The sequence below is a fragment of the Necator americanus genome, chromosome V (genome assembly GCF_031761385.1).
Source record: "Necator americanus strain Aroian chromosome V, whole genome shotgun sequence".
NCBI classification, from domain to species: domain Eukaryota; kingdom Metazoa; phylum Nematoda; class Chromadorea; order Rhabditida; family Ancylostomatidae; genus Necator; species Necator americanus.
Window position 1 is genome coordinate 16,278,937 of NC_087375.1, and position 14,405 is coordinate 16,293,341.

General features: G+C 39.8%; 1 protein-coding gene across 2 annotated transcripts in view; it reads left to right on the forward strand.

Moving 5' to 3' along the window:
- Positions 1-14,405, forward strand: part of RB195_014054 (uncharacterized protein) — a gene marked incomplete at both ends in the record, with an annotated part of 36,322 nt that overhangs the window by 16,178 nt on the left and 5,739 nt on the right. Inside the window, 5 exons of one of the 2 annotated variants that reach the window (XM_064204154.1) lie at positions 6,127-6,174; positions 10,715-10,789; positions 11,506-11,634; positions 13,779-13,871; positions 14,174-14,266. In XM_064204154.1, coding sequence (XP_064060036.1) covers positions 6,127-6,174; positions 10,715-10,789; positions 11,506-11,634; positions 13,779-13,871; positions 14,174-14,266 — 438 coding nt within the window. Of the gene's footprint in view, positions 1-6,126; positions 6,175-10,714; positions 10,790-11,505; positions 11,635-13,778; positions 13,872-14,173; positions 14,267-14,405 lie in introns of those variants that run through there. The other variant, XM_064204155.1, reaches the window with a different exon arrangement.

Consider the following 14,405-nt stretch of genomic DNA (forward strand, 5'->3'; position numbering starts at 1 on the left):
AGCAAGTGGAGAAGGAAATTGAGCCATTATCTTTGAAAAAACCACTTTGCTGAAATATTACACTTAATAACAACTGATTGAATTAATATCTTCTATTATCTATATTATTCTATATTATCTATCTATATTATATTTGTCTAGTTCGATAGTTAGCAATGGAGTGTGAGACGGAAGTAAATTTTTTAAACATTACTAGAACAATGACAACGATTTAAATTAGTGTTTACCTGTTTGTTTAATACACAGAATAAATTTCTTTTGAAGTGATGTTGTAATAAATGGAAGTAACAACACATTTTACTACATGTTCGTCATTTTCGGGACTCTCTTATGGATGATTTAAGTAAAAAGAACAACAAAAATGACTAATTTGCATGGGAGAAAGGATGAAACTGCAATCTGTTAAAATGCTGATGCCTTTGTGCAACCAAGACGAGCAGATCCCAGCTGGAGGCGATAATCATTCAAAACAATGAATGTTCCATTTTTTTACTTGGACATGTACATCCTTTGCTGCACATTTTTGCAGAAAAACTACTTTAAACAATCACTCGAGTAGTTCTTCAAACAATAGTTCTAGGATCAAATTAGTACTCTGTAATTATCAGTAAACAATTAACTCCTTCCATTCGACACTTTCGAAATTTTAAAGGCATCACCGCACGAATTTGGGAATTTGGGGTGATGCGGGTTTCCTATACGGGTCGTAGATTGTGGGGAGGAGGGTGCGGGATCTCACCCATTTCTGCAATCTACGGTCCCGTATAGTCTTTGACCATCGAAAATCCATATAACGTCAGATTCGTGGGGTGGTGCCTTCAACATCTCATGATCGAATTTGCTTCAATTGTACTCTCTCACTTTCACAGCAGCACTGTTAGAATATGAGTGCTGACTATTTTTAACTTTTCAATTCAAGTACATCGTTAGAACTGCGTTGCTTCTGATCTATAATTGGATTTTGCCTGAGGCTGTTAAGCCAAGGCGAACACAAGGTGTTTTCCTGCATTTTCCATGTAGTCTGAGTGAAAACGCATTGGAAATTGGTTAGAAATCATTTCTAGTTGCTACATATTATTGGGAATTTTTGTTTATGGGTGAATAAGAAATGTGAGAAAAAGTGTACACAATAGAAACAAAAGACCAAGAAAAGAGCTTCTCCAAAGAAAACTAACTTTTAGTTATTCATTTCGATGTTCGTAATTTTGCCACAAGTTGGATCGAATCAATTCTTTCTGATTATTTACGTGATACCCATAGCGATAAGTTCTTGTAGAATTTCATTGTACTCTTTATTTTTATTCGCCTATTTATTAAACACATTATAACGTTTACAATTCTACATATTTTCAGTTACTCATAAAACATTGTGGTTCTCCAGAAAGCTAAATAGGTGAATAATGGAAGGTGTACTGGTGTAATGTACTGTGTGCAATAGTTTTTTTTTACGAATTTTAGCTGAAAACATAAAAAAAACCAAAGTGTGATAAAAAAGTTTTTCCTTTTGATTTTCTGAGGAATTCGATCCAGAATTAGCCTTTGGAATGAAAGATAGCGGAGTAATTCCTGTGTTGCTTAGCTCTCTAATGAAGACAAGGCAAGACCAAGATGTCCCCCTGTGCGCCATCCAAGTGTATGGAGTATTTCAGCCAAAGTATGATCATTTCTGCAGTATTTGGCAAATTTATGCCCTTCGCTCCGCTGCTGCTGCTTGAGAATGCGATTCCTGGAAATTCATTTTTTTTCACTGATGCAACAACGTCGCTCCAAGAGTTTTTGCAGAATAGTTGTAGTTGTTCAGCGTTCTGTGTAGTGTGTCAAAATACCATCACATTCAAAAATGTGAGTTGTCGGAATGCCAGGACTTGGATAAATGACATTTACTGTGGTTCTCGAGTGGAGTCCAGAACAAAAAGCATAACCAGACAGAATCAAATTAACAAACTATTTTTGTACTTCTAATTCTTTCGCAATTGATTCTTCAACTAGTTAAGTCAACAGATTTTTCTACGTTAAGTATGTGTTTAACTCTTGATTCCTGAAAGGTATCACCCCACGAATCTGATGTGGCACGGATTTCAGGTAGAGCATTCGTATACGGAATAGTAGACTATTCCGTATACGAATACTCCACCTGAAGACTATGGAGAGGGGGTGATTCCGTCCATTTCTTCCTAACTGCCGTTAAAAAAACGGCCTGGAAGATGCGGCATGTGCACAAGGCTCCAATCGAACTCGTCGTAGAAAGTAGCGCGCCGGAACGCTCGAAGCTGCATCTTCCGAGCCGTTTTCTACGGCAATTAGGAAGAAATGGACGGAATGACCCTTCTCTCCATAATCTACGATCGCGTATACGAATACTCCACCTGAAATCCGTACCACTTCAGGTTCGTGAGGTGATGCCTTTAATGTTCTATAAACACACCCCAACCAAAACTTCTATTCATTATTTTAGAGAAGTTGGAAAGTATTATAGTTGAAATTATGGAAACATGTCTTGATCGTTAGTTCAAAAGCATTTTAAATTTTGAAATCTCTGAAATTATTCTTTTCTTCTGATCAGTTTTCAGCGTCGTTATTCTGACAAGAACAAGAGTCAATAGAATTAATGTGCAAATGAGTCGATATTATCTCACAAAGAAAAAAAAGAATGGATAACCCATCTGAGTTATGTGTGCCTATTCTGATGTGTTTATTTCTGTTCTGCTTTACATGCTTGCATAAACCTGCGTTCATCTGAAATTCAGCTAATCAACTGATTCAACACGAACATTATTTAAAGCCAGATAACTCGGAATGAAAAGGAAAAAATCTCTTTCTCTCGCAAGCGTCATCAGTTAAAAAAAAATTCTAAACAATCGTGCATAATGCTAATCTTCCCATGGAATGTTTTTACGGTCGACTTTGCACTTAATAGGATTGGTTTTGTCTAAGAATGGTTGGGTTTCGAAAACTCACAAACCACCTGTAATCCACATGTATCTAGTCTAGCAACTGCTTATTGCATTCTTGTATAAGCCACGTTCCAGATGCTTTGAATTTTCGTCTGCGGACTCAAAATTGATGCAGCTTGCAATATTATCACCTCATTTCATTGCCCATTATATTCGTTGATGACTTCAGTGCAGCAACAAAATTTTTACAATAACGATGTATCATAAAACAAAAATGCTTTGAGAAAACAAGCCGCGCGATTTTTTTTTGGAGCAGAGCTGCTATCTCATCCTTCGAGGAGAAAATATGTTATAAAACGTGGGTGTCGTCTTGTGGTGCAAATATCCTAGCGAAACAGTAATGTTTTGCTCCCCAGTAAAAAATCTTCCCTTAGACTTCACTGATTAATGGCTGTCGAAGATTGGTGCTTGATGTAGGAATTCAGAATATTTAAGTAGTTGCATGTCCGCGAGAAGTTAATCACTCGCATCTAATAATCTTTTTGAGAAGAAGCCAGCAATTCTCATCAGAGGTTTTTAATGTCTGACGATTTGGAGCTATCTGAGATCTTGTGATCTATTCCTGCGTAGTAAATGACGGCCACCTTTGAACCACTTTTGAGTGTTTCACAATTCTGCGCCAAAATAGCCGTGTAACCATGAGATCCACTCAGAGCAGAACTTCCTGTTTGCAACTTGAAAACAGCGTTTTTGGAAAATTCCAAAACTTTTTAGGAATGGAGGTGAAAATGTAAAACATCCATGTGCATCTAACAATCGAAATCCTCAAGTGCACCCAGAAATCTTAAATGCAGTTACTACGAATGACGAATCTGAGGTAGTGAAAGAATCCGCGGGAAAAGCTGGGGATGGATTTATAGATTGCTGGTTCAGGGGTGGCTCCGCTCATTTTTTCCCAACCGTCATAAAAAACGGCATAGAAGACGCCACTTTTTTTTACGATTTCAGTTGGGCCGCCGCAAGTGCGAGCGGTCGAAGATAAATGAGGTCTCTTCACCGGCCTATTCAAGTAAAGCCAGTGAATAGGGTGCTAAGGGGAACGGAACGTGTGCATAGAGGAGGCTTCTAACGCAGCTCTTAACAACCAAGGTGGTACTCACGCCGTTTCTAACGACGATCAGGGACAGATAAGCGGAACCACCCTTTATCCTGCAATCTACAACCCCACCTCCAACTTTTTCCGTACCTTCCCTCATCACGTCAGATTCGTGGTGCGCTGTCCTTAACTTGACCGAAGCATCCCTTCACACCTTTCCGAATAACAAATCTTGCCACCGTTCATTTCCTTACCTCAAAAGGTGTAAAGAGTTGTCGAGTTATTGTTAAGTTACGTGCGCCCTCTTCTGGCTTTCCGCAGGTTCTTGATTCTTTTGTGGCAGTTTTGCTGTGATACATGCAAAGGTGAATCCCACGTATTAGCGGGATGAACGTTGAATCGAAAATCCTCCCTAAAGCTATGTACGTTTGATTTTGTTGTCCTCTAGTTCAGGAGGAGACCTTGTTGATGTTTATTCTAAGTGTACTTGCATGCTATCCTTGGTGAAAAGTCACATTAATAAATCTGCAAGAACCTCAAGCAACAAATGCTGGCTTTCACTCCAAAAGACATTACCGTTTCAAAACTTTTTGTTCGGTTGTTAATGAGCGCAGTTTGAAAAATGCTTTAGCACCATCTTTTTTCTGACATTTTGTGAAACGTTTCGTCTCTTTCACTTCGCGGAGTGTTCTCCTCAGTAATTCCGATCACTCACCAACTTCTTGTTTGTAGCGGGGAAGTTTCACGTGTTGTGATGTACAAGGGAGCTCTTCTTGCCTTGCTAATCCCTACTTTTCACGAATACTTTGAGTGCCGCGTCCACTCAGAGCTCGAACGCCAGAAACCTTCCTTTGACAGGAAAACAGCCGAAAAAAATACACAGTAGTAATCTGAGCTCTGTTCATCCAGGAACTTCTCATGTGCACTCCATCATCGGTACCTGAACATTTTTAACTTTTGACATGTGCTAATAATCCCCTCTTTCTCGCCCACAAAAAAAAATTGAAGGTGACAAAGTTCAAAGAATCTGAGAGAAAACAACAATTATAGCTGCATTTGTGAGTATCAACAAAGATGAGGGTTGAGAAGAAATATTTTGGTTGTCTTTTGACAAACTAACAGAAGAGATGCATGAATTGAGTTTCCATCCAGTCAACGATGTACCGCTCCTGCTACTAAAGCGTTTAATCTGATCTGCTACTTAGGAATTTCCCTCTTTTTTGAAATACCGGGAATATCACTGTGCTGAAGCTGCCTTCTTCCATAAGAACGCTTTGTAAGTTCTTCGCAGTTTCGAATCGGAGACCAAATAGTAACAGAATCGAGAAGAAGATAGAATAGGTCCTTCCATCCATATATGCATCGAACATGTTTTGGAGTATGGAATAAGTAAATAAATGAAAAAACTCCAATAACTGAGTTTTATGTTATTATTGCCGGTTTTTATCTTAGTTCCTAGAATTTTCAGTTCAAAAGTAAATCTAGGTTTTTCTATTAAAAAAAATGAGGTCAATTTTGTCCAAATAGAGAAGGGAAATTGGCTCGTCCCAAAATTAACTGGATTTTGAAGAACTATGAAATTGGAAGTGAAATTGCAATTCAGCAAACCTTCAGTAGCGACATGCTAGAATTCTAGCGAGTGCTGGAAATGGAATGTTATAAGTCTCTCGTTCGAGTGGAAACGTCAGCACGGTTTCGAAGTCACTGGATGTTTTCTTCTTCGAGAAGGTTACTTTCTTCCATGACAGCTGTCAGCCGTCATTCGTCGTAGTCTCTCGTCATAGTTCGCTGCTCAACGATGGAAATCTGGTTTCTTCACAATGTCCTAGTTTTCTAACTAGGGTATCGAGGATGAAGACCCAGAGTTCTCACGGAATGTTTTCTTTAAATGGAAAGACCACAAAAATATTACATGGTCCCAGATGAAGGACTGAGATTTCACTGAAATGCTTACTTTCGCGGACAAAACTGTCAACTGTGTTTGCACTGTGCGGGCGAATCTGACAGCTCCAGTTTTGAATCTGGACCGTTCGTCCCCGGCTCCATTTGAACCGCTGCCTCCCCGACAGCGCGCCGCTGCTAACCTCATCAATTATCGTGCCCCGGAAGGGCTAAGTGCCTGCTCAGACAGCGTCCATGATGGTTCGAGTTCACTCTTCTAGTGTAGCTCTCACGAGGAGAAGGGTGAGTGTTTCGAATATAAAAAGGATACGTAGAACTATGATGGTTCGGCTGATCGCATTACAGTCATCCTTATCCGGGACTACTACGGGTTAATCCAAAAATAGACTGCTTACAATATTGGCCATGGAGCGTGCCTGAGCTGGCTGTTGAGTCTGTGCCACCAGCAGGTGTAAGGTTATCTCCAAATCAGCTCAGAAAGACAGAAATTGATGATAAATGACGGAAATAGTGGTTACCCGACAACTTGCTACTGTAGTATTCAGCTTCTATGTACAGCTATATTTCTAGTTTAGCATTTAGATTTAAACTCCCAAAACAAGGATAGTCTATAGTCCTCCAAAGTTTGAAATATTCCCTCTTTTCTCCTTTCCCCAATCTTCCAACAAAACAACAATTGGTAAATGCTGCGAAGAAGTTGGCTCTTTTCCCAGATGTCCCTTAAACGAATGTGGAGAATGCAAAGGCTAATTTTATGCAGGGATGTATGCAAAATGCATTGCTTTCACGGACAATTCTTGGCATTGGGAATAACAAGGACACAAGTTTCAGGATTAAAAAAAATGAAACTTGAAGGGAAAAAATGAATAGTGGTGGGTCGTGATTAAGACTTTCACTTCTTGCTGTTGGAGTCTAAAATAGGTCAAAAAGGATTTGGAGTTTGTGTAAATTTGCGAAATTCTAGTAACTTTCCCATCACTACTGCAGTTGCAGAAGGAAGTGATGTATTCAAAATGAACTTTGGTAGTGAGATCGCATGGCGTAGTTTATAATTTATGCAACAGGCGAGGTTATCAAAACTGGCAACATATTGCAGTGTTTCCGACCATGGGACCTTATTTTGTAGTGTAGAATGTCTCATGACGCCGTAGACGTGTTTTTCTCAGATTTATACTTTAAAGCATTATAGATCAAATTGCTTGGACATTTTTCACCTCAGTATTCGACTGCGCGTGGTAAATATGCACTATTCACGTGCAATTTCTCGATTGCGCTATGAATTCTAATTACGAGTTGACGGAAGCAACGTGTGAGATTCAGTGTTCAAAGAAAATAAGAGTAGTTAGCAGCGGAACTTTTGCTTATTGGCACTTCACAGAAATAAGAACACTTCAAAAATGGCATCATTATTCAGAATGCACGTACTCCTAACATCACTAATATTCCCTAGGAGGCGCTAGATTGGCAGGAACACAGAAGAATGGACGTGTAAACTAAAAAAACATTCTCTCCCCCTTACTTATCAGGGAGAGGAGGAAGAGAAAAGGAGGAAAAAATTCATGACAATGCAGAGAATGAGAATGCAAGATGTGCACACGACTAGATTCCAAACGGAAGTTTACAGTCCACTACCACCTGACGAATTTAGTGCCAGGTCTACGTCAATGTTTTCAAATACTAAATACAATAACAAATAATAAATAATACATTTTATTTCTTTTGATTTGAGTGCGTGCTCTATTCTAATTACCTAACAATTTTACTGCTTAAAACGCTATCTATTTTCTAACATTTCCAAAAACGCGCAAATTTGCACAAAAGAAGGAATTTAGACTAAAATAGTTTAAAGAAGAAGGGAAACGGAACGCCACGGAGTACGGTAACTCAGATATTCCACCTGACCTCATTTCACGTCATTCCCAAGATGGAAAAGGCTTGCATTAAAATAAAGCTTTGAATGTTTAAATATTGTGGCAGCATATTTGAAGTGCACTAAAGGCATCGGTCCTTTTTTCTCGATTTCGGCTGCAGTTTGTTTTCTTTGAAATGCATGTGATTCCGCATTTCGCCGGAATTCCTGCGAAACTCTTTTGGTCGGCGTTTGGCAGTTAATATAGCATACCGCGAATATAACGTGGTGTAGGTTTCCGAGAAGAAAACTAGAGGTGGGATTGTAGGTTGCGGTAACCGGGATGGTTCTGCGCATCTCTCCCGAATTGTCGTAAAAAACAGCGTGGAAGCCGTTTCTTACGAGGATTTCACTTGCGAGGCGCCACTCTTCTGCACGCGCGGCATGGAGCGGTCGGAGGTTGATGAGATCTCCTCATCAGCTCATTTAAGTTAAACTAATACATAGACTGCTGAGGTGACCGGAGCGTGTACTTAGAGGTTCTTTCTAACGTACCTCGTCGGAAGTAAAGTAGTTCCCACGTCTTTTTTCACGATGGACAGGGGGAGTCGAGCGGAACCACCCGGATCGCGCAATTCACAACTCCATCTCTCCCTTAAGAAGCCCGTGCCACGTCAGATTTGATATTTGATATTTGTATGATGCCTTTGGGTTCATGCAAGTGTTTCAGGTTGTCCCAGACGAATAACCAATTTTCTCTGTTGAATATCGATATTTCTTACCTAAAGTCCCTAGAATTCTTTTGTATATGTGACAATTGCTCGTGGCATGTGTTCATGGATATAGTTGGCGCCAATGTTCAACCACGTAAGCGCGATCCGTTGTAGAAAACTTCACTCTCAAAACCATTTATAAATTTTTTTCCAGTCTAATGAAGACCGCAGCAGAAAACCTTCAGAAATGTGCATTTTTAAGTAGGCTAGGAAAAAGAGAAGAGGGAGCCTTTGTCAAACAAAGGATGTTCGTGCGCTGCTAAGTACGTCGCGGCCAGTTGGCTGAACTATTCGGCGTCGACTGTGTGCGAATCAGGAACTAATTGCATTCTGTTCTGGCAACACTTTGTGTTCGTAAAAAAACAACCTATTATCATTCAGTCAGCTTGAAAACTTAGCAGTACTCATTCGCTTGTGTTCGAGAGCAGCTCCTCGGAAACGACAGTTGCCTGGGATTCCAGAGGTGACAACACATGCTATCCTATGCTGACCTGTCACGCCACACTGATGCAGCGCCTTGGTTATTCAATAAGCCCCAGCTCTGTTTTGATTTATGGAAGAGATCCCGCTAATGTTCTCCATTAATTTTCCTCACGCCTCGATGCAATTTTTATTACTTTTTTTATCTCTGACATATATGTAGTTTGAGGGTCCTGCACTGGATTTTTATCACACTCTTACACGTGTCTAGTATCCTCTGGTTTAAATTAGGTAGATCACGAAACTGACGATGTTGGAGCCTTTGCGGACAAATATGGAGATCGGGGTGTAGATTGCAAGTGTAAGCGCGGCCGCGTTCAATTCTCCTTAACCATTCCGAAAAAACGGCGAACCGGTGAGTGTTCCAGTGTACGTCCTGAGAACAAAAGTCGCCTCGCAGTTTTTCAGGACGATGAGGGAGCATTCAGCTGGGTCGCGCTCATACTCGTGATCTTCACCCAATTTACCCACGGAGATCCCAAGATCGCCAGTCTCGTGATGTGCTGCCTTCAGTGAAGAATGCAGTAGGAACTGTTCAGAAAAGCGTGTTTTTCGAGCTGATAAATTGCCCAAATTAAAAATAACTGTTCTATATAGCTTTTCGCTGCAGATGCCCACTCTTCGTCAAATTTTGAAAAGTCAATTTTTTGTTGAAGCATCTGTAATCGCTTTTATTCGATTCTGTTGTAAAAGAAGTCGCCAAATTAAGATTAATCTGCTCGATACGAAAACCAAGAAACTCCATGTTTTGTATTACACGAAGCACAGTACTTTTTACTTCAAACCTATGGAGTTTTTGGACCCGTTAATAAACTGTGGACAACTTGTGGATATAACTTTTTAGGACTAAAAATCATACAAATTTAAAATTGTGGACTAGGATCTTAATTAGCTTTTTTCCCGAAGCAAACAGTAACTTTTATGAAGAAATTTAAGAGAAAATCAGAAATATTGTCTCTAAAAAATTAGAAAGCAACCAGAAAAAAACTGAGTGGGAACTCGACTGGGCAAAATGAAGATAACGGGACGATAAAAAGTATGTACTGTAAACGAATGTGTATCCACATTGCTCAAAGCATCTACTGGTTGAAGACTGCGAAGAGATTTCCATTTAAAATCCAGAAAATTCATTTTCAGACATTTGTTCGTTTACTGTCCCACAGCAATTTCAATCCAATTTTCATACGCATGTATGTGTGTAGGTAATTTCTCGCTCTTTCCAATCAGTTTCTCGGATGATCTTTGACGTTATTAGTTTTGTGGCGCTAATAAACCACTTCGATGTGACCGTTCGGGTTTCTCTGGCGGACTATGAGTTTGAGAACCAATTTGAGTAGTTATGGCATCACAACACTAATAGGAAGTTTATCGTATTTTATTCCCTGAGGAGAGCCGTTGTAGTTGACAAAAAAGACGCTTTAGCGCTGCATTGAACAGGTGTTGAGTAGGAGCGAGTTGACCCCGCTATGCGAAAAATCTGTCAAATCGTGACGAGAATCTGCCTCCCCCCTCCCCCGAAGCTGCACCTCTCAGGTTACCGCCATCTTCTAACGTTACCTCTTACTGTTAAGTGATGCTAGGCTTCCAACCGTTTTTTGCGTCGTTGGTACAGCTGCTGAACTGGAATTTTCTATGACGTGGAGACCTCTGAGCGTGCGAACCCCTAGCCGTTTGTGCATCTTTGCTTGAATTTCTGAAAATGATTCCGTTCTCATTTCAGTTAGAACAAAGGATGACACTCGCCGCGAATTCTACCGCTAGAATGATGCAGTTCAGCGAAGACATCATCAAACAGGTAAACAAATAACAATATTCATATATTCCAGGATACCAATAGATACTTTATTGTATAGGGAGATTATTAGATGAGGAGTTCCTCTTCAATACTTTATTTGATGAAAATTCTAGTTTGTCTCCACCGGTAGATGACTGAAATTCAATAAAAAAGATTGTTTTAACCTTGTTAGAGCCTGCAGACCGAAATTGAAACTGCGAAAGTTCTTCCTACGAACTGAAATTCTGGGTCAAAGATAGCAAATAGCTTCCTCTTTTTTCTTTTCCTGATGTTGTGACGAATTTTTGAATTCAAACACTTGGAATTGTAGTTTAATACCAGAAGGCAGAAAGTCCCAAGGTAGAATCTCTTTCATCACTAAAAAAGTACAAAATGACCACTTAAACAATTTTCTTCTAGCTTTTGAATAAACTTGGCAATAAGGAAGAACTATTTCAGTAACATCCCCTCAAGGGTAGTAAAGTGCTGTTATTATGAAGGAATCTGGTGATCAGGATGCAAACTGCCTGTAAATTCTGCTGACATGTCTCTTCTTTCCCCACTTCTTGAAAAAAACTACGGTTTCCTAAACTTACGGTGCCAAGGGTTTAACAGGATTTCCTATTTATTTGTGTATTTTTGCTGTATCTTCCACAAATGGTTGCTTGCATGTCATAATCTGTAAATATTGACATCTTGAAATGGTTCTGAGTCATCCTATCCTTTCAATTATTCAGCTCACTCCGGAAGAAGTCGATGAATTCCGAGAGGCATTCATGATGTTTGACAAAGACGGCAACGGAACGATTTCAACCAAGGAACTGGGCATTGCTATGCGATCTTTAGGGCAAAATCCAACGGAGCAGGTACGGTAGTTGAGTTTAACCGTACCGTGACGTTAGCGCAACACTTTGATTACGCTGAGCGTGAGGCGTAGGAAAAACGACGTCGTTCTGAATGGTTGTTGGTTAGAAACCGCTGCTGTTGATTGTACGCTAGCAAACAAACAGCACAACAGGGTGAAATTCGGTAGCGCTAGCCCGCAACCGCAACTTAGTCGTGTTTTTCTGGCGTTTTCTTTCCTTTCTTTGTTACGTGGCATTTGCTTTGCATGTGATTGACGTTTACGTGATTTGCACAAGAAGTTCTCCAGAGCCGAGGAACAGTTTTCAACAGTTGTAGTTTTAAAACTACACTAGGACTGGAGTGGCATTTGTCGATTGGCAGTTTTCTTGTTGAAAAGTAAATGTAAAGCATACTTCAGGCAATAGAGTAGGAGTCATTGATTTTATTTATTTGTTTTTTTATTTATTTAGCGAGTTGCAAGATTTCTAGTTGAAAGGCAAGAAGTAAGGCATAGCATAGTAAGACAGAGTTTTCAAAGAATACTGTTCAAATTAGGACTGAAATAACTACTTTTTAGGTTTTGAAAAATCAACTTCAGGAAGAACTTTCTTACTCTCCGTTCTTAATCGATAAACTCATCAAAATGATATGGTTTGCATTTTGCTGACTACTGGCGATCGCACCAAAGTGATTAGCACTACGGACTCTATTATTTGCACATTTGTAATGAGTTAACTCTCTGAGTCTGGGTTTACCTATCTATCTTATTTTCCTATTTGTTGGGTGTATCCAATGTCTTTGCTGTGTTCTTGCAAACCATCGAAATCCTAAATAATATGCTCAATAAGGGGGTGGCATCGGAGGCTAACTTCCTCCGATACCAGCTCCTCTTCTGCATATTATGTATGATCTCGATAGTTCCGTTCGTGCAACTCTTCAGTTAACTTCTAGCGATTTTCCAGCGCAGTTCTTACTTCCTTTCACGTGTTCGCACTAATCAGCCGGATGACACAACGCTGCAATCATCTGCTTCTTTAAAAAAACAGTCTCTTAATTCATTACAAAAACAAAGAAGGCAGGAAAGCCTGAGGTAGATCGGTCGACATCGATGCTTTGAAAAGCGCAGAACTATGCAAGGAATGTGTCGAGAACAGCCGCAACTACGGATGGATGTCACATCCGCACACGGAGAAACACATGACGACCTTGCCAGTATTAGCTACCGTACCAGCAGGAAGTAGATTGGAAAAGATCTCTTTCTTGGTCACGTGCTGTCGAAACAGGATCTTCACCGTTCTTGAGCTATCTACTAGAGATAAGCAAAGATATGTTGGAATGAAATGATGGGGTTGGAGTGGAGGCCTGCATGTACAAGTTCTGCAGCCACATACGTTGTATACGGTACTCCAAAAACCACAGTTGCACAACAAAAACCGCTCAAAAACCATCTGTCAATCAAAATTGTAGTGGATCCCTTCTGGCTTTGACCGAATGAACGCGATGTTTTTGCATTGGGCAGATCAGAGCAAAGACAATCGTACGGCCAAGTGGGGCGTCCGTTGCATCATTTGGCACCGGTTATGCTCGTTCTTTCAAAATTAAATCCAATATTTGGTTACGCGTCCATCAATGCGCTATTTATTAGGATCGTGTTGTCTACTGATCACGTTCAAAAATGGAGAAGGAAGTGAATTTTCTGGATCAGCTCCACAGCTTTCTTCAAAACAGCAATCAGCAGTGCAGAGATTAGCTTGAGAACGTAGTCCATTGGGAACATTTTGAGTTAATGAAACTGAAAACACACATCAGGTCTTAAGCTAACAACAACTGCATTGAAATGTTCTTAACAACTATTTTGCGTCATTTGTTCTTGGTTTCCTCGCCAAAAATGCAGGGAACCTCCTCCTCAAACCCAGTTTTTCAAAATTGTTTAAAACTTTTTTCTTCCTGACGCGATGATAAAGTAGAAGTCTAAAGTAATGTATTTACTTATCAAAGTAAGTAAGAATAAATCGTCACACTAATCAGTTTCTGTGTGCACTTGCATTATATTAGTTGCTAGAAAAGATCAATCATTTGTTTTCTTCCACGCCAAACAGTGTAATTTTTACAATTCTTGAATGCTTCAAGCAAAGTTTCCTTTGGCATGTTGTTTCTTTTCCAGGAAATTCAAGAAATGATCAATGAAGTTGACTTGGATGGTAATGGACAAATTGAGTTCCCCGAATTTTGCGTTATGATGAAGAGAATGATGAAGGTGAGAATTCGGTAGTTTTCTGAAAAATATCAATGGAGGAAATTTGCCAAGTGTCTACAGCTCGACGTGTTGTGATTTATCTCTCATAAATTCCGCTAAACCCCACAAAGAACAATACTTCTCCTCTCTCCACCACTTTATCTCTTCCTTCTTAACCCAAATTCGCTATAAATGCAAAATCTGGACTTTTTTTATTTTCCTGAATGAAATTTCCCGCCTTCTTCCGGACATCACTACGTTACATGCATATTTGAATGCTAGCGAATATGTGTTCGAAATCAATTATTACCTGTTCAATTAAGGAAACCGACTCTGAAATGATCCGTGAAGCATTCCGTGTATTCGACAAAGATGGAAACGGTGTGATCACTGCCCAGGAGTTTCGATACTTTATGGTTAGTTATCTCTAATTTTTCAGTCATGCTACAAGCGGCAATTTCCGAAATGTTCTCGCACACTAAATGTGCTGTCAACAAAGAGTATGTAAGGATTGTCAACTACTTTAAATGTGGTTGCATTTGAATGATCCGACGA